General features: G+C 54.9%; 1 protein-coding gene across 1 annotated transcript; it reads right to left on the bottom strand.

Annotated features, from left to right (window-relative positions):
* Nucleotides 1–1,010: 1,010 nt before the first annotated feature.
* Nucleotides 1,011–11,026, bottom strand: Sema3g (semaphorin 3G). The gene is made up of 16 exons (XM_059274527.1): nt 10,883–11,026; nt 8,747–8,907; nt 8,577–8,639; nt 8,208–8,327; nt 7,841–7,931; nt 7,611–7,727; nt 7,299–7,444; nt 7,014–7,128; nt 6,840–6,909; nt 6,488–6,632; nt 6,024–6,255; nt 5,843–5,934; nt 4,865–4,906; nt 3,256–3,490; nt 2,848–2,981; nt 1,011–1,578 (listed from the first exon to the last, which is right to left on the bottom strand). Exons 1-16 carry the CDS (start codon nt 10,998–11,000, stop codon nt 1,114–1,116), a joined length of 2,346 nt encoding a protein of 781 aa, XP_059130510.1. The 5' UTR covers nt 11,001–11,026; the 3' UTR covers nt 1,011–1,113.
* Between the last annotated feature and the right edge of the window lie 8,247 nt (nt 11,027–19,273).

A 19,273-nucleotide genomic window follows, 5' to 3' on the forward strand; every position in this document is an offset into this window, starting at 1 on the left:
ATGAGACCCTGGGTCCAATCCCGAGTACCATGAAAAACACAGGAGTCTTAGAAATGAACCATCATGACCACCCCTGTGTATAGCAAATATAGACTCCAGAGCTGGAAATATCTGGCCTACCCAGAGACTCCTGAACCGCTTGATGTCACTTTGATTCTTGAGGACACCTGTCATGGACCCATGGACCCACCCCTCTCTAGTTCCTTGTAGCCCTGGCCAAAGCCCAGGATACTGATCCTGACCACAGGCTGCAGTTCTCAGAGAGCCCACTCGTAACCTCACAGGCCTGAGTGTGCCTGCCTCGCCCTTAGGAAGGTAGCCCATGTTTCCGGCTCCCACCCTGGATCTGCCTTCTTCCTCTCTCTGCCCCTCAGACCCTCCTCCTCCTGACCCTCAGAGAGGGACCCTGATGGTGAGGTGTAGGTACCCCACAAACCTGGCCTGATAGTTTGGGACCTGGAAAACAGGTATCATGTTGTGAGACTACTCTTCCTGGTGTTAAAGGGAGCCAGGCCACTTTCAGGTTCTAGCAATTCCTGCCTAAGTCTGAGATGGTGGTGGGCTGAGGCAGGGAAACATCTAGATACCAAAGCGTGGAGGCAGATGAACAAAGCTCCCCGACCTCCTCGCCCTGCCACCTTCTCTCACACCTCTGGTGGGGCAAGTACTTCTTCACAGGTGCCAGCTTACCAAGCTACTTTCCCCTTCTCTGGTGGACGGCCAATATATCCCCTCAGAGCCACCCATACACCCACTCAGAATGGCCATTGTTCTGCAAGCTGAGAAAGAACCACCCAACCCATTTGCCTCTGGGCACAACCGGAAATGTGCTCCGGAAGCCACACCATCTCTGAGAACAAATAGCAGGCCCCTTGGGACTCCAAGTGGTCAGGGGGTGCCAGCTCCAGCCTGGGACTGAGAACACAGAGAGGGGCAGGGGTAGGCTGAGGTGCACGGCCCTTCCCACCAGCCTCTAGTCTTTCCTGCAGGTGGTAGAGATTGCCATCTCTAAGAGGTAACCAGGTGCCCTGGCCTCCTCTGCCCTAACTGGGTGGGAGGCAGATGTTGTTGAGTCTCCCAGCCCAGCCTGTCCACCCCCTCCTCAGCCATCTTCTATGTGGCTTCTACCTCCCTAGGTGTCCGATTGTGCTCAGCCAGCACCCGGCTCTTCACCTTCTTGCCCAGCTCCAGCCCTGCCCAGCTCTTCCCCTTAGCCTGCTTTCCCCTGCCCCGGAAGGAGCCTGAGCGCTCCCCAACACCCCTACACCACACACGCTCACAGTACTCATCCACACGGGGCAGGTTGGCGAAACCAGCGAGCTGAAGGATGTCCTTATACCAAGTCTTGGGTGAGGCGGCGGCCAGGCCTCTCCAGGCTGAGGGCTCCTCTAGCCGTGGTTCCTGAAGGAACAGGCTGTCCAGCTGCACAGCTGCAATCACCTCCAGGGTAAAACGAACTACAGTCTGGGAGAAGCCATGCTCCAGTGTGGTACAGGTATAGTTTCCGGCGTCAAGGCGGCTGAGCCTCCGGAACAGCAGCCCCTGTTCTGTTTGCAGAACTCGCTCATCTGTCTTCACCTACAGCGCGGGCAGGGGAGCACAGGAGACCTTAGCAAGGAGTTGGGGAGGACGTTCCCCTCATTCTCTTTGCCCTGCTTTTCCACATTTACCACCCTCAGGGGCCAAGCCTTGGGCCCCCCCCCCCTTAGCCTATTTCCTCCTCCCCAAGATGGGTCTAGTAGCTTAACAGGATCTCAGGGCAGACTATGAGCTCATTGCAGGCAGGCAGGCCCTCCTCTTCGCACAGCACAGGACAAGGACCTATAAAGGAGGCTTTCAAAGACTGAATGGCTGGGTGTCCCCAGGTCAGATCCCTAAGACACCAGCTTCATAAACTCTGCAGGATCCCCCAGGGAGCAGAGGAGTTAGGTGCTTTCTAATGAGATTTTACTCTGAGTTAAGGAAAATTCTACACACACACACACACACACACACACACACACACACACACACACACACGAGCAATCGTGCTAGCCTTTCCCTGTCTTGGTCTGTCCTAGTCACTCCCCCACAGTGTGAGGCCCACAGCCCAAGCCTGGGGTGGGCTAAGTGCCCACTTGAGTGTGGGAGGCAAGAACTGGCTCTGATCCCAAGCTCTTCTACTAACCCTGTTCTGGGCTTCGGTCTTTGCATCTGCGCGCTGCTGAGGGTGAACCGCCTGGGTGGTTAGCATTGTGTAACCTCATCTTGTTGCTCCCCTTACTCTAGGGAGTCTCCTCAGTGCCCAACCCAACAGCTGGCCTCAGGCTTGCCCTCCCTGGCTCCCGAGCTGAGGAGGAGCCCCTCCTGTAGTCAAAGCCCTCCTCCGCTGTCCCTCCCCATGGGAAAACCCTTCCCAACTCGGCTCTGCCTCAGGCCCCAGACTGAAGCCATCTTGGGGGTTGATAGACCTTCCCAGTCAGCGGGGGAGAAGAGGGCTTGGGCAGACAACTGGCTTCTGAGGAAGAAGCATAGGGCTAGGCATAGGAGGTAATAGAGTGGTCAGGGACCAGGCTTGAGGCAGAGACCAATTAAGAAACTCTGGGGAAGAGATCCCTTCAAAGCTGAGCCACAGGTGTTAGGATGAGAACTTCCAGACCAACATAGACCTCTCTTCAACCTCTGCCACCCCCCTCACAGGCTAGAGAGACTGTAGCTACATCCAGCCTAGGTAGCAGAAATATGGGCAGGTCCTCATAGGTACCCCAGGGTATAATTTTTCTCAGGATGATCTTTGCCAGTTCACCCCAGAGTCCCTTTCCAGAGCTTAGGGAGAAAAGTGGATGTCAAGGCAGGGTCTTCACTCACCTGGTCGGTCCCCTCATCACCTGGCCTCTGTAAAAACCAGCGTACTGCAGCTTGGGGAGACTTGGGCAGACACTCCAGGAAAGTGCTGTTGTGCTCTGTGCCGAAGACTCTGGTCACCAGTCTTGAAGCTTCCTCTGTAAAGAGGAGCAGGTCACATCAACTTGGGAACTCGGGGAGCCGGGCTCTGAGGGTCACAAACTAACTCCCGTAGGATACCTGTGTGATACTTAGACATCCAACAATCCCAAGCCACTCTCAGTGCCAGAAGACACTGTCCTAAGACCCCAAGTGTAGCTGCACAGATAGGGGAACTGAGGACTTTATCACAACACGACTTTTCTAAGCCCATGCTTCCCAGGGATGGAGCCCAGTCCACAGGCTGACCCACATCCTGAGCCCACCACTCACTGTCTTGGCTCTGGCCCTGGCCCAGACACTGCAGAACAGGGTTGCCATGTCGGATGTCCTGCCTGCGGAACCGGCGCTTGCCCAAGCTGGGGCGGTATCGGGTACAGGAAGCACCATCCCAGGCGCAGTACGGGTCCCTGGCCAGGCAGCACTCAGCACAGGCAGTGCCGTAAGTCTCACACTGGTGCAGCCGCAGCCGGGCCACGCCCCGTGGAGAGCCCACGTACAGCGTTTGCTGGGGAAGGAGCACAAGCAGAGTCACGGTGAGCTGGCCTTCACCAACAGGCTCTCAACCCCCAGGGTTTCCCGAGACCCATCAGTTTCAGGAAGGCTTCCAGAACCTCTCGGATTCATTCACAAGACCAGAGATGCCGAATGTGTTCCAGATCCTGTGCTAGGCTGTGAGTGGAGGGGGGTGGCCTGCGGCTTTTCTATGAGAGACTTCTTCAGGCCTTCTTTGCTGTCAACCTTTGCACCCTAGCCTAAGGGACTTCGTGTGATTGGCCTCTCTCTGACTTCAGAACTGTACCTTGCAGGCATGGCCAACCTTTTGACATTGTGATATGGCGCTGTCATCTGCAAAATTCATGTATGAGCAACTGAGTTATCAAAATCAAACTGGGCGGGGGGGGGGGGGGAACCAACTCATGTTTTAAGTAAGTTTATGATTTTGTGTTGAACCACAACTCATAGCTGTCCTCAGCCCCATGTAGCCAGTGGGATGTCGACTGGACACATCCACAGTAATCCCAGGATAAAAGCTGAGATTTGGACCCGTGAGATGGTTCTGCAGGGAGAGGTGCTGGCCACCCAGCCTGACAATCCGAGTTTGCTCCCCCATGTCGCATGTGGTAAAAGGAAAGAATCCGCTTCTAGAAACTGCTCTCTGATCTGCACCCTCCGTTGGCCACGAGAACTTTTAGGGCCTGCAGACTCAGCTACTTGCTCACCCCCACTTGAGCCTGGCAGGATATTTTTGAAAAGTTTAGGAAGTTGGGCTTTACTCCTAGATGCTAGGGCAATAGCTCAGGCAGTCACGTGCTTGAGCACAAGGCCCCAAGCTCGTTCTTCAGAAACTACATGTATAGAGAGCAGGAGATGGTGGCCCCAGTTGGAATTCCAGCCTGGAGAAGCAGAGGCATGTGGCTTCAGGGCTCACTGGCCAGCCACTCTAGCCTGATTGGCCAATGAGTCCATCTCATGGAAAGGTGAGCAGCACCTGAGGAATGACACCTCTAACCTATACATAGATGGACAGACAGACAGACAGATAGACATGCATGCCCCCCCCCACCCACACACACACACAATGTAAGCTGTGATTTACCTAAAGACAAACTGGGACAGAGTATGTTAAGGGCATACAGCATACCACTAAAAGAAGTAACCTTGTTTGATTAGAAGTCTGGATTTTTGTTTCCAAGCCGATTTGCGTCCCATTAGAAGGCTACCCCAGGGGTTTTCGTGGCTTTATCTGAACACATGAAGCTCCTGCTCCCAGCTGGACTTGGCCTTAGCTGCAAGACCTAATCAAATCTGACAGGCCCAGCTCTCCAATAGAATCCAAGGCAAGTTTAAGGGAGGGGGTATGGGGGAGGGGCAGCCTTACCCTTTTGACAGAGATCTCCATCTGGGTGATGGGTGTCGGCACCTAGAGAAGGGTTGGGGGGTCTTAGGATGGGTTGGTGAAGGCTGTGTGCACAGCATCCCTGCTTTCAGCATTCCCCCAGCCCTGTGTGGGAGGCAGTTGCCCCCCACCGGATCACTACCTCCTGGCAGCAAAGGATTGGATGGGGTTAGGGAAAGGTGGTGCTTGCCTGTAATCTCAGCACTTGAGTAGTCAAGGCAGGAAGTGGCCAAAGCCAGCCCACCCGCTCTATATGATAAGTCTCACTCTGCGCTAAGCTACATAGAGAGACACGGTCTCAAAAATACAAACAAATGCTGGGTACAGTCACACACGCCTTTAATCCCAGTGCTTGGCAGGCAGAGGCAGGTAGCTTTCTCTGAGTCTGAGTCCAGCCTGCTCTACACAGTGTGTTCCAGGCCATATATATATAGTCTCAAACAAACAAACAAACAAACAAACAAACAAAAAACGTCTGGATAGTCTTTTCCCGACATCCAGAAGGGTCCCCTCATCCTGGCTGGCCTCCAGGCCAAGTGGGAGGCTTGGCACAGAGTTCCACTGTCCCCTCCCACAGTGTTCCCCAGCCATGACCTAGCTGCCCTAAATCATTTACTTCATGTCCAGAGTCAAAATAGCCCCCCAAACAGAGACAATCCCTGTCCAGATACATGGGGGGAGGAGAACTCTTGGGGACTTGGAGTCTCAGCCACTTGGTCACTGCACCTTGAGCCTGACAAGGCTGTGTCAAAAGCGCTCACCTCGGCTCTCCCTCCCCAGAAAGCACCAGGCATTTGAGTCCACAGTCTGCTACCTCGGCTCTCCCAGTAACTCAGAAGCATCCAAGGGCCTCTTCAGCAGTGTGCGCCATATTTTGAGCCTATCCCCTGGGTTCACTCCCCTGGAACTTACCCTAGGCCCAAGGGTGGGAGTCCGAGCCTCTCATTAACCCATGCTCACCTTAAACACCTGGAGCTCCTCCAGAACTACCTCTTCAGGCTCAGCCAAGCCGCTAACATGGAGGGCAATGACTTTGAGCACAGACCCTGAATCTGGAAGAGAGGCACAAGGGTTAGTGAGACAAGAAGGAAGGAGCCACCCCCTCCCCACAAGCCTGGCTACCTCTGTTCGGCCCTCCTACCGGTCCCTAGGAAGATGACATCATAGGTCCCATCCTCTGCCTCCACTCGGTCCACCACAATCTGGCGCAGCTCCTGAGCTAAGTTAGTTTTGACCAGGACGGGGCGTCCACGCCTAGGCCTCACAGGCTGGAACATGAGTGGGTGGTCTCGGACAAACTGCAGCACCTCATCCGGGTAGTCCTTGGTGCTGCCAAAGGGTCGCCCTGGCTGTGCCGTCATCTTGCTAGGGCACTGGGAGCAGAACACAGGGGACACTTGAAGTCCCTAGGATGGCATGGCCAGGCCTCTTTCCACCTCCAGGGGGCCATGCTCATAGCAGGGGCTCTCCTCCCAAGCCCTCTGGAGGTCCAGCCCCCTACTGCCATGGGATGAATGTAAGCCTGAAGCTTTCCTACGGAGGAGCCCTCCCCCACCTGCACCATCTACTTAGGGCTCCTTCGCCTGGTCCCAAGCAGCTGCTTACCACACCAGGGCGGGGGAAGGGCACCTTGCCCCCATAAGGTCCCCACTGATGCTGAGGGCCATCTCGGTGGGCAAAGGGCCCGTTGAAGACCTCCCAGATGTCTGCCATGTGGTACACACAGACGGCGAAGCCCCGGAACACGGCACTGCCAAGGACAAACAGGGACAGTCAGGCCAGGTTGGGGGTGACGCAGACTGGCTCAACAGGTAGTATAGAAGATGACAATGTCTGCTTAAAACAAAGACCGGGACACAGAACACAGAGACAAGTGACGGAACAGAGAGAACATGAGAAAACAGTCACAGCGCCACCAGGCCGGGGTGGCCGGGCGCAGGAAACAGAGTGTGCCCACCTGACAGTGCTGAACAGCGCATACACCTCCAGGTTCTTCCCTGCCTTGGGCCACAGCAGGAACACATCCTCTGGGACACAGAAAGAGGCGTCAGCGTTATAGCGACTGCCAGTGCTCTGACTTACCCGCTCCGAGCCCTCCCTATTCCAACTCCCTGGTTGGCCATTCCCTTACCCAGCTGGTCAAAGTGAGTCTCAGCCCCACCAGGGCCAGGCACAGAGCATACCAGCCTGGCCTTGAGGAAGGTACTCCACTTGTTCACCAGCACCCGCTGGCCACCGGCATCATTCTGGGGAATGGGAGGTTGGAGTGGGCTTTATGTCCCATGAGGGTGGGCCCCACCTCCTGTCCCTCCACCCCAACCACATGCTTGCCTCAGTTTCTCTACTGTGGAGGGACAGTCTAGGAAAGAGGTCCCAACAGGGGTCTTGAACCTCACCACCCCACCACAGCTCTTACCACACAGACTCGGCCCACACGGCTGATGGTGACATGACCCGGGCCACCATCTGGTGATGGGACAGTCTCAGAGAAGAAGAAATACACTTTGTCGTCATCCCGGTCTGAGTTATCTGGGATCCGAGCAGCCATCACAAACCGGGGGTCTGGGAGAGTGACAGGGTAATAATGGGACAGGGCAAGCCACCATGCCTCCCCTACCCCAGGCGCTGGAGGTGTGGCCTCTCCATCTTGTGCCACATTCTGTCTATCTTCTATCATGCCAGTTAGAGAGATGGGTCCCGGGCAACCTTGCCCTCAGGGGGGCCTCACCATGTAGGAGGCTCTGGTCAGAGTCAGAACGAAGGGCTGGTTTGGGACCCCCACTCCGGAAAATCATGGCCTCACGTCCCAGGAAATCAGCAGTGAGGCCTGTGTACAACTCCCCACCTAGAAGGGGCCAGAGTCAGGAGAGAGGCCAGGCCTAGCAACCAGCCCATGCCTTCCCAGGGCCATAGGCCAACTCTCACCCTCCTGGCCCACTCTGGCTTGGTATCACCCACCTACAAAGGTGCTGGCGAAGGGCCGGCTTGGCTCATGTGGGCAACGCCCCCTTCCACTTTCCACCGTGCTGGGCTCCAGGTGGAGCACATGCTAGAGGTAGGAAAAGGGAGCAGGAGGGTGTCACCTGGGAAAGAAGCGGGCCTCAACCCAGGCAGTGACCCTTGCGTGCAACTGAGGCATGGGGTTGGGGGTAGGGGAAGAAATCCTCATTCAAGTCCTCTCTGACGGGGTCAGGACCCCAGCACAAAGGCGTCTTTCAAGCCCCTATCCCCCCTCTGTCCAACCCCGGTTCAATGGGAAGCGTTCAGGCAGCAGGGAGGAAATGTCACTGCTTCCCAATCCCTCATGGGCCCGGCCCAGGCTCACCTCCCCTCGATGCCCTACTGTGATGAGGGTACAGATGGGCTGGAAGGCTCCAGTGCCACAGGCCAGCAGGTGGGTTCGGTTGTGGGGTTGTAAGACCCGAACAAAGTTGGCACACTCTGTCTGCAGGAGGAGGGAGGGGCCGAGGGTGAGGGAGAAGCACACCATGTCCTTCGGTTCTAAGGCTCAGCCCCGCTTCATATCAGCTCTGAGGACATGGGCGAAGGTCACATTCTTCCCAGGCCTCCCCAAACACTCAGGATCTGCTCCAAATGCTCCGAGCAGAGGCACCAGGGGCGTGGCTGCAGGGCATTTTGAGAACCAAGGCCTGGTACTGAGTGGGCTAGAGAGGTCCTTGTCAACAGTACTCACCAAAGGATCTCTTCCCTTTTGGACACATTCTGCCCTCTGTCCTGGCTGTGGCAGCCACAAGACCTGAAACACAGCCAGTGCCTCAATGCCCTTACACTCAAGGTTTCAAGTTCTCCATCTAGCCTCCCATCTGGGGGTGCCCCACTTTCACCCCCACCAGTCCCGCTCACCTCCCGGGGGTCTGGCCATGCCTGATCCAGCCTCAAAGAGTAGAGGGCATCACGGCCTCCCAGGAAGAGGCGATCCCGATACTCATCCAGGTACATGACTTGAAGGTCTAGGGAGCCCCGTGGACCCAGAAAGAGAGCAGAACGGTTGGCAGACAGGAGATCTAGGAGAGATGGAGGGAAGAGGATTAGGGTCTGCTACTCAGCCTGCTTCCCCAGCCAGGGGCGGGGAATGAAGATCCCAGCTGTGCACCTACCACACACACGTACATCTGGAAAACGTTGCCATGCACAGGATTGCTGGTTGGCTTTTGGGACATGGTTCTTGGGGCAAGTAGTACAAGTAACTCTCAGCCCCCCTCCCCCACTCAATCTAGCCCAGTTTACCTCCATTCTTTTCTTTTTTTTTAAAAGTGATCTTGGAGATTAAACTTAGGGCCACATTGCCACCTTCCACCGTGCTCAGCACCCAAGCTTTCTGCTACCAAGCAAATCCCCAATAACCCTCCTCCCTCCATTCTTCAGACCCTTGATCTTTCAGCTCACAGCCTCCCGGGATCCCACCTGTCTGTACCTTGCTAAGTGCCCGGGGAAGACAGCCCCCCCAACAGAAATCACGTCAGCAAGCCTGGCAAAGAGCTTGGAGAGCCAGGAAGAAGGTGGAAGAGTGTGAACATTTGCAAGACTAGCTCCACTGGGAAGGCGGACAGGTCCAGGCAGAGGGAACACCACGGCCCAGGGCAGATTAGGCACGGCCAGATGGAACTCCAGCCTCAGAGTTGTGGGCGAATGCCGTACTCCCTCACAGACACTGCCCTGCCAGCTGACCCCAGAGATGGAGGGATCAAGGGCCCCAAGGGTTGTAGGTCTTGCCCTAGTTCCTTGGGGAGATGGAAGTGATGAAGGCCGAGAGTGATCCTTTGCCCAGAGCTCCTCAGACACTCCACTCCATCCCCAAATGCACCGGGCAGCCTCTTCAGGAAGCCCTCCTTGGTTGATACAGACTCCGAATCTTCCCTCTTACAGGCCATTTCTAACAGTTCGATCTCCCCTCAAAGCCGCGGCTCCAGGAACAAGGACACCTGTCCCCCTCTGGTCTCCACAGCAAGCTTGGACCTTCCACCTTGTAAGTGAGGTTCTCAGGGGAAGGTGATTCTTCTCCCCAAGAGAGTCTGCAGGTCTGGTGAGATGGCTCAGCGGGTTAAGACACTTGGTTGCCAAACCTGGCCACCTGAGCTTGATCCCTGGGGGCCTCACATGGTGGAGAGAACCAATTCCTGCCACTTGTCTTCCGACCTCCACACACGTACAACATACACTGTAGCACATGGGCTCCTGGACAGCACATTCTCTCTCTCTCTCTCTCTCTCTCTCTCTCTCTCTCTCTCTCTCTCTGTCTGTCTGTCTCTCTGTCTCTCTCTCCCTCCCTCTCTCTCTCAAAATAAATAGATAAATAGATAAATAAATAAATGCAATACGTTTTTTGTTGAAGACTCTTAGCCTCAATCATCTTTCCCCATAGACAGTGGCAGTACCACACAGCTAGACAGAATAGAGGGGACCACCTCTGCACACACACACACACACACACACACACACACACACACACACACACACACACACACACGCTGCATGGCAGAGGGAAGCAGAGACTCTCCAGGACAATAGATGGAGAGGAGATGATAAAGTGAGCTTGGATGGTCAGGCAGGACAGGCTGAGAGAGGTGGGAGAGGCTCCTCCCTTCCCTGTGGCTCAGGACTAAGTCAGACTTCTACCCACTCCCTTGACGTCTGTCCAGACCCTCTCTGTACCCTCCCTTCTGCCCAGGCCCTCTGTCCCCCTTCTATCTCTATCCCTACGGAGGTCTCTCAGGGTTTCGGTCTCTCTCTCTCCCCTTGTAACCGCTTCCTCAGTTTCCACACTGTATCAGTCTCCCCCTTTGGCCATGGCTCCCAGGATGTGTCTACCTTTCCCGCCCACAGTCACCCTTAGCACCATCCAGAGGCTGACCAGGAAGCCTTTCCCAAGGGATGTGCAGGACCTACTACCCGGATCGCTGCTGACTGGCTGAGGGATGGACGTCCGAGAGCCACAGGCATTCACAGCATGCACACAAACAGGACAGCGCTGGCCAGTACCTCGGTAGGAGAGCCGCAGACGAGGCACACTGGGGCTGGGACCGGGGCTGGGGCTGCCCCCATGGGGCAGGAGGCTCCCCAGGAGACAGCAGCAGATGGCCCAAGCCGAGGGGGCCATGCTGGGAAAAAGGAGCTGCCCTCTGATCCAGCTGCTGGAGTAGTTGGCGCCGCTGCTACCAGGTCCGCCACTTATAAGGCGGTGGCTCCACCCAACGCTGGCCGGGGAGGCGGGGAGGCGGGGAGGCGGGGAGGCAGAGGGGAGCAGAGGAGCTCCAAGCCTGCCATCTACCTGCAGTTTCTCCAGCCACCTCAGCTGGCCCACACAATGCCGGTGCAGCAAGCCGGCCTGTCCCCCCCTTAGGAGATTCCAGCTGAGGTGTGGACGGACAGTCTGAATGACAGACACTCACAAATGCAAGTACCCAGGCTCCAGCAAAGCGGCAAAGGGGTAAGACAACCCGGAAAAGAGGTCAGGGATCATCAGGTGGGGGTCTGGCTTTACTCTCTGCCTCTCCAGAGACGTCCCCATGACTGGCCCCGGGACTCTACCCCCCAGCTGGGGTACAGTGTTCGTTTCTAACCCAAGGAACTCATCCTACTAGGGGCTTAAGACCTAGCCACACTTCACAGGTCTGGCACTGGTAAGAAATGAATGTCTAAGGTGGTGGTTCTCAACCGGTGGGTCATGACCCCTTTGAGGTAGAAAGACCCTTTCTCAGGGGTTGCCTAAGACCACCAGAAAACACAGATGTTTGCATTACAATGCATAGCAGTAGCAAAATTACGGTTAGGAAGTAGCATTGAAAATAAATGTATGGTCGGGGGTCACCACAGCATGAGGAACGGTATTAAAGGGTCGCAGCATTAGGAAGGTTGAGAACCACTGGCCTAAGGTCACCTACGCAGACCTCCCCAGCCTCCATACCCCCTCCCTGAATCTCCCAGGCTCCATCTCAGCTCAGCAGGCTTTCTCTGAGGTGGGGACAAGGTTTATCCAAAGCCCAGGGGGCCTTCCATTGTCTTGCTCCCTTCAGGCCAGCAGTCTTTCAGAGGCCCAGGGGCCAGAGCACAGTGGGTGGTGGTGAGTTCTTCCCAAGCCCATGGGCCCTACGTACTTTAGTTCCACCAGATTTCACTGTTCTGCCCCAAACTCTGGTGAGGAGGGCATGAAAAGGAGCCAAGGGGGAGGCCGGCAAGGAACTGGATCTGGGCAAGCGGGAACCCCCACACCACCACCATTTCAGAGCAGTTTCTGTCTCCACCACCCCCAGCTCCTACCTCACCCCACCCCACACCCTCCTTTCAGAATCCGTGACCTTCAAAGTTAGAGCTCCCAGAATTCTAGAAATGCCTGTAGGGTGGGCCTCCCAGATGGAGTGGCTGGAGCCCTTGGGAGGTGGGTGGCAGGAAATCCACGAGCAGCTGTTGGGAGAGAGACTTGACTTCAATCAACCCTGGGGCCCTCTTTTGCTTCTGGGCTTCCTGGAGGGTGGGAATCCCAGGACCCTATCTCCCTTCTCTGTCTCATCTCCAGAAAGGAAACAGGTTAGCCCTTGGCTCAGCATGAGAAGGACCCATGGCTTACAATTCCACCTCCCTATTCCCCTGGACCCTAGAACATTAATGTGGTGGGGGCTTTTTACCTGGAAGCCGACCAGGGGCTGCTTAGAGACATTAGCAAGTGGCCCCACCCCACTACCTCGGACTCTGCTCAAGAGCTCTAACCAATGCCCTTCACAACCTGGGTCTGCCTTCTCTTCCTGAGGCCAAGGGACCAGTCATCCTGGATATGAACTTATACACTGAAGAATGGTGCCTGTCGGGGGACTGATACAGTGGAGTCTACCCTGGAGTCTCAGTAGGTGGAGACGCTCTGCCTCTACTTCCCTCGGGAAGCACTGTACCTCGCCCAGGCCGAGGCTCTGTGTCTTGCTTGAGATTGAGCTAGACAAGCCCCTCAGCCACCATGTGGCCGCAAGTTGAGAGTGTGAGCAGGGTGCCTCCTCAGGCCACCACCCCGGGGGTCTGCACTCAGCCAGACCCTAGCTGTGGCTGTAGGGAGGCCTGCGTCTATCAGGACAGGCATGTGGGGTGGGCAGAAAAAGCCTGGGACAGAGCCTGGGGGGGCCATACTCAGCTGTGTGGACTCAGTCAGGTTTCTCCCTCTGTCGCTCTCTCTCCATCCCTCCCTTTCTCCTTCTCTTCCTCAGTTCCCCAGTCTAAGCAGCAGGATATGGATCCTTTCCCAAAGGACCCTTCCCTCTCAGCGGCAGACCCAAAGGCACGCTGGAGCCTCGCACAGACCCCTGGTGCCACCTAATGGACAAAGATGGAACTTCATGAGAGATCAAAAACGCCAGTCTGGGTTTGTGCTGGAACCCGCTCCCGAGCAATCAGGCAGTTACCTAGACACCACAATACAGAGAAGCAGAAGCAGGAAAGGTGCTCCGGCTATTTCTTCTAATGGAAAAAAATCAAGGGAGGCTTCGCGGAGAAAGCCCTATCCAGGCGAAGCCCTATCCAGGCGAAGAACGACAAAACTCCACAGTGGAGAGGCCAGAAATAGGTGATGCATGCGAGTGCTGTGGCGTTAGCTGGTGGGCACTTGGGATCTCTGGACTGATTCCTATGGCATGTGTGTTCTTGTAGCAGGTGCCACCAGGTGGATACATGCAGGGTTGTATAGCCCAGCCATTCCTGGGTACACTTCTGAGGCAACGAGGCCTGGAAGGAACAGCTCCCCCTTTTCTGTCCTCAACTGCCATGGCGTTTTCTAAAACTCCCTTCAATGAATGGGTCATGACCTCCTTCATCTCTCCCACCTCTGGCAGCTGATGAAGAGAGCCAGGGATGGCAGGGACATTCCCTCTCTCCTTAATGCCCCTTCTGGACAGTTCTCATTGCTAAGCCCCAGGCAAAGAGGCCGCTGTGTAGCAGGCTTAGCCATCATCGTGGGCTTGACTCTGTCCCCTCCCCAGTCACTGCCCATCACCTCTCTCTCCCCACACATACCTCAGGCACTCTTCAAGTGGCCGCCCAGGACATGCCTTTCTGTGGGCATCTTTGGAACATGTCACCCTTCCTCTGGGCACTACCGCTACACTCAGTACCCACACCCACACCCACACCCGTACCACAGCCTTTCACCCGCCGAGGCCACCTGCCCGCCCTCTAGTTTAAATCCTGGGCCCAGCACTATGGCCCAGCTTTGTGGACAATGGTGGCTGAGCTGCCCAGCCTCTCCAGCGCCCTCGATGGGTTGTTTCCATCAGCACACCGGTCATTCCCCACCCATCCTCAAACATCCTTCTCCTTAGTCCCTGTTCTTCCTGTAGACCCCACCCATTCCTCTGATTTTTGGTGGTTGTCCACACCATTCCCTGTCTCCCAGACCACTGATCACTCTCTTCAGGCCCCTCTAATCTGAGTTTCATCCTACTGCCCCCTGGGACCCTCCCATCCAGATAGCTAAGGCCTAGAAGGAGGGTGAGAGGGAAGGGAATGGGGGAGGGCTCTAATTCCAAAACCCTGGAGCCACTAGCCATCATTCAGGCCTGCTTCTGTCACCCATCAACTCTCATCCATGTGTCCTACCCAGCTGCTCATGTCAGTTTCAGGCACCCGGTCTCTGCCGCTTTCTCTGGGGCCCTCGTTCATGGTTTATAAAACTGGAAAAGGGTTCCCCGCTCTGCTGACACCCACGTTCCTGGCCCTCACTCCGCCCTCTGTTAGCTCCCATCTGTGCGTCTCCCCACCAGCCTGTCCCGGCATCTCAGCTTTGGTTCTTCATCTTTCTTGTAGTCAAGCCATCTAAACTGCCCCACCTAAAATTTCTCCTGAGGAAACCCACCCGGACTCTGAGAGAGTCTACCAAAGAGCCAGCCTGGGAGCCGGAGCGGTGACTCGCTTGGTAAAGTGCCTGCTCTGTGAGTGCGAAGACCTGAGTGTGAACCCCAGAACCCACTGAATAAAACAGGTGTGGTGGCAGGTTCTTGTAACCCCAGCACTGGGGAGGTAGAGACAGGGCGGTCCCCGGGGTGCACTGCTCCGTCAGCCTCACCGGTGAGTTTGCGGGGTGAGTGGAAGACTGTCTCAGAAAAGATGCTGGACAGCACCTGAGAAGTAACCCTCTGCAGCTGACCTCCGGCCTACACACACACACACACACACACACACACACACACACACACACACACAGAGAGAGAGAGAGAGAGACAGACAGACAGACAGACAGACAGACAGACAGACAGAATGAACAATGGATAAGAGTGCTTACTGGGCAAGTGTGAGGACCCGAACTTGACCTCCAAGACCCACATAAAAAGTCAGGCATGGCCACGTATGCACCTGCAATCCCAGTGCTGGGGGCAGACAGAGACAGGATTGCTGGGGCTGCCGGCCTAGCTCAGTTTCTGTGAGAGAACCTGTCTCAAAGGAATTAGGCAGAGCAATAGAGCAAGACACCCAGGGTCTTCCTCTGGCTTCTGCATGTACTCAAGAGTGTGGGTACACACACACCCAAGAGTGCGCACACACACACACACACACACACACACACACACACACACACACACACCAGAATGAGCCTGTACTCCTTCCAAATCAAGGCCTTGAAGGAGGAAGAACGACTGAGAAACCGTTGCAAACCGACAAGGAGCCAGGATAGCTTGAATACACGGGTGCCATCTTCACCACACAGTGGCTGAGCCGGGAACAGAACTCTGGGCAGCTGACAAAACTTCAGTCAGGTCTACAGGTGAGGTGACAGTGTGATGCTCACGTTGATTCCCTCAGTTTGAGCACCGTCTCGTGGTTATCTAAAATGTTAAAGTTCAGCCGGGCGGTGGTGGCGCACGCCTTTAATCCCAGCACTCGGGAGACAGAGGCAGGTGGATCTCTGTGAGTTTGAGGCCAGCCTGGTCTACAGAGTGAGTTCCAGGAAAGGTGCAAAGCTACATAGAGAAACCCTGTCTCGAAAAACCAAATAAATGAATGAATGAATGAATGAATAAATAAATAAATAAATAAATAAATAAATAAATAAATAAATAAGTGTTAAAGTTCAGCCAGGCGGTGGTGGCACAGGCCTTTAATGCCAGCACTCAGGAGGCAGAGGCAGGTGGACCTCTGAGTTTGAGGCCAGCCTGGTCTACAGAGCGAGTTCCAGGACTACACAGAGAAACCCTGCCTCAAAGAACAAAACAAAAGGAAAGCTCAAGTCCAAGCCAGCGTAATTTTCACATCTATAGTCCCAGCACTTGGGAGACCTTGGTGGGGGACGGCACACTTGGGGCTAACCTGAACTACCTTGGGAAACCTTGGTGGGGGGACGGCACACTTGGGGCTAACCTGAACTACCTTGGGAAACCTTGGTGGGGGACGGCACACTTGAGACCTTGGTGGGGGACGGCACACTTGGGGCTAACCTGAACTACCTTGGGAAACCTTGGTTGGGGGACGGCACACTTGGGGCTAACCTGAACTACCTTGGGAAACCTTGGTTGGGGGACGGCACACTTGGGGCTAACCTGAACTACCTTGGGAAACCTTGGTTGGGGGACGGCACACTTGAGACCTTGGTGGGGGGGGGCGGCACACTTGGGGCTAACCTGAACTACCTTGGGAGATCTTGCTAAAGCAGGCCAGAGGACAGCTGAGAGTAGTTTGGATATTTTTACGTTTATATGTTTGTGTATGTGCATAGAGGTGGGGTCGGGTGCAAGTGTGCCACTGTGCGTGTGTGAAGGGTGTGTGAAGGTCGGAGAACAACTTTCATAACCACTCCCAGCATCCCTCCTGGGACAGGCTAGTTCTCTACAAGACAGGAGGGAACAGTAAAGCAGTCCAATGACAACACTGTGTCCATTGGGTCCCAGGGGTCAATCTCAGGTCATCCAGCTTGGTAGCAGGTGCCTTTCTCCACTGAGGCATCTCCCTGGCCTGAAAAATGGGAGTATTTTGTGCTATTTCTACATGTTTTAAAGTCTAGAATTTCACAAAAAGATAAATACCAAACCTGGATGCAAAGAAATTTCCATCCCTAAAACCTCCGATCCAAATCTGTGCCTCCCCAGGCGTTCATATCTCAAGAAGTGTCAACGTGACCAAAACTCTAAGGGTCACCCTGGAGTCCCTAGTCCTCTCAAGTTCAAGCCTTCGGCAATTTCTACCTATAGTGATTTCAAAATATTCCCCCAAACCTTCTATGCCCCTTTGCTCCTGCATCCCACAGTACCAAGAGCCACCCCGCCTTCTCACCCAGCTGCTGGCAGGCGTCCTGGCTCTCTCAGCCCTTCTCCCTCTGCAGCCCCAGGAATGCCTCACTCCTCACGTAAGCTGAGATGTTCGGGAGCGTGTAATGTCTGTTACGTTGGTAAACTGTTGTGTGCTGTTTAAGCTTGTGGGAAGTAGAACCTTGGGAGCCAGGGGAAGCTCTTCTGTCCCAGACTCCAGCAAGCTTATTTCAAATATTCTCCAAAATGTTTCCTGTGGTAAACTTGAGAGAAATAGTTAAAACAGTCTAAGAGTAAAAAACACTGTGTCTTTGAGAACAGCCAGAAGGTCAGCCATTTCCAACTGATAATACTATTATTTAATCCTATGATGTAAAATGCCTCCAGTGGGGTGGGCGGGTGGGGTGGTCAAGGTCTTCACAAGGGAACCCACAGAAACAACTAACCTGGGCTCACAGGAGCTCACAGACTCTGGACCAACAGCTAGGAGCCTGCATGGGACTGACCTAGGCCCTCTACATATGTGTGACAGTTGTGTAGTTTGGTCTGAGATCGGGGCCTGTCCCTAAGGCTTGGGCTGGCTTTGGGGAGCCTACTCCTCATACTGGATTGCCTTGCCCAGACTTAATAGGAATTTAGTCCTACCTCAACTTGATATGCCATGCTTTGTTGGCACCCATGGGAGGCCTGCCCCTTTCTGGACAAAAACAGGAAGAGTGAATTGAGGGGGCAGAGGGAAGGCAGGGGGAGGGGAGGGGAGGAGAGGAGGGAGAGAAGAACTGTGGTGGGGATGTAAAATAAATGAAAAAATGTAATTAATGAAGAAAAGGGGGGAAATGCCGGCAGTGAGGGAGGGAGAAGCCACGGGGAAGAAAGCTCAACTGGGAACTGCTGGCTTCTTCAGTTTGTTCTGCTGGCTTGGGCTGATGTTGTCAGAACCTGACTGGATGTTATCTATCTGCGGCAATGTTCTTTTACTCATCGCGGAGACGGTCTCCTCCACCCAAGACTCTCTGGACTGGGAACTCCAGACAGCTGCCCACGCAGGGCTTCCCCAGCTGATTTGGGCTGGAAGTCTCCAGTTTGATGGTCTTTCTCCTGTTTGCTCTCAGTGGGGCTGAGAGAGCATCTCTGCCGGATGTTTGGATAATGTCCTGCTAGCTACCGCTTCTCTCTATCTGTGGCTATTCTCTTACTTTTGCTTGCTACATACTTAATAAACTCACTTATAAACCAAAGGCAGACTACGGTAGATCGTTCTCGGAGCACTACAGAACAGGAGGCCAGGCACTGCCCACCTCTCCCTGAGGTAACTGGGGCTCAGCTTCTGTCCCAGGGCTGCCTTCCTGCTCGAGACCCATTTCAAGTCTTCCCATTGTGCCCCACAGCTGGTTAATTGGTGTTCTTCGGGGTTCTGCTCAAGACTTCCTCTTCCAGGAAACATCCCAAGACAACTTTGTGTCGGGCTACCATACCATGCTGCTTTCTCACTAAATTCCTTTGCCTTTTCATTTCCCAGAGTTGGCTAGAGATCCGGAGATTAGGAACAAGGCCTCGCTCTGATATACCACAGCATCTAGCTCTATACTGCAGACAGGGTGTGTGAAGCAGAGGCCACTGAATGACGCACTGGCAGGCTGTACCACTCACTGTGGCTTCTCCTCCTCTGGGACATCATCCTCACTGGGTCACTCTGGATATCTTCATAGGACCCCAAGTTCTCCAGTTCCCAATCCCAAGGGCAGGCCTGCGGGGACCCCCTCTCCACTCCTCCCATGGCTCTGCAGGGACCGGGAACTCCTGACAACTCTTGCCCAGCCAGAGGCATGTCTAGAATTCTGAGACTCTCTGTGGAATGTGCAGCCTGTCTGGAGAATGCTGAGGCTGGGGCACAGGTGCAGAGGCAGGACAGCAGCTGGGCGGAGCAAGGACAGCTGCTGACATTCTGGCTGGAGCCTGGTCCTCATTATCAGCTGTCTGTCCTGAAAGCATTGCTACCAACACCTCCATTTCCTTGCAAACCCCCAACATTCCCCCTTCACTGTTTTGGCTGCAGCTCTGACCTGGGCACCCCCACTAAGCTGGGGATATCTCCAGACCTCAGGCCTTCATTTCCTGTCAGGGAAAAAGATCAGACAGGTGACTGGAGGCCAATCTC

This window comes from Peromyscus eremicus, chromosome 9, assembly GCF_949786415.1.
Source record: "Peromyscus eremicus chromosome 9, PerEre_H2_v1, whole genome shotgun sequence".
NCBI lineage: Eukaryota > Metazoa > Chordata > Mammalia > Rodentia > Cricetidae > Peromyscus > Peromyscus eremicus.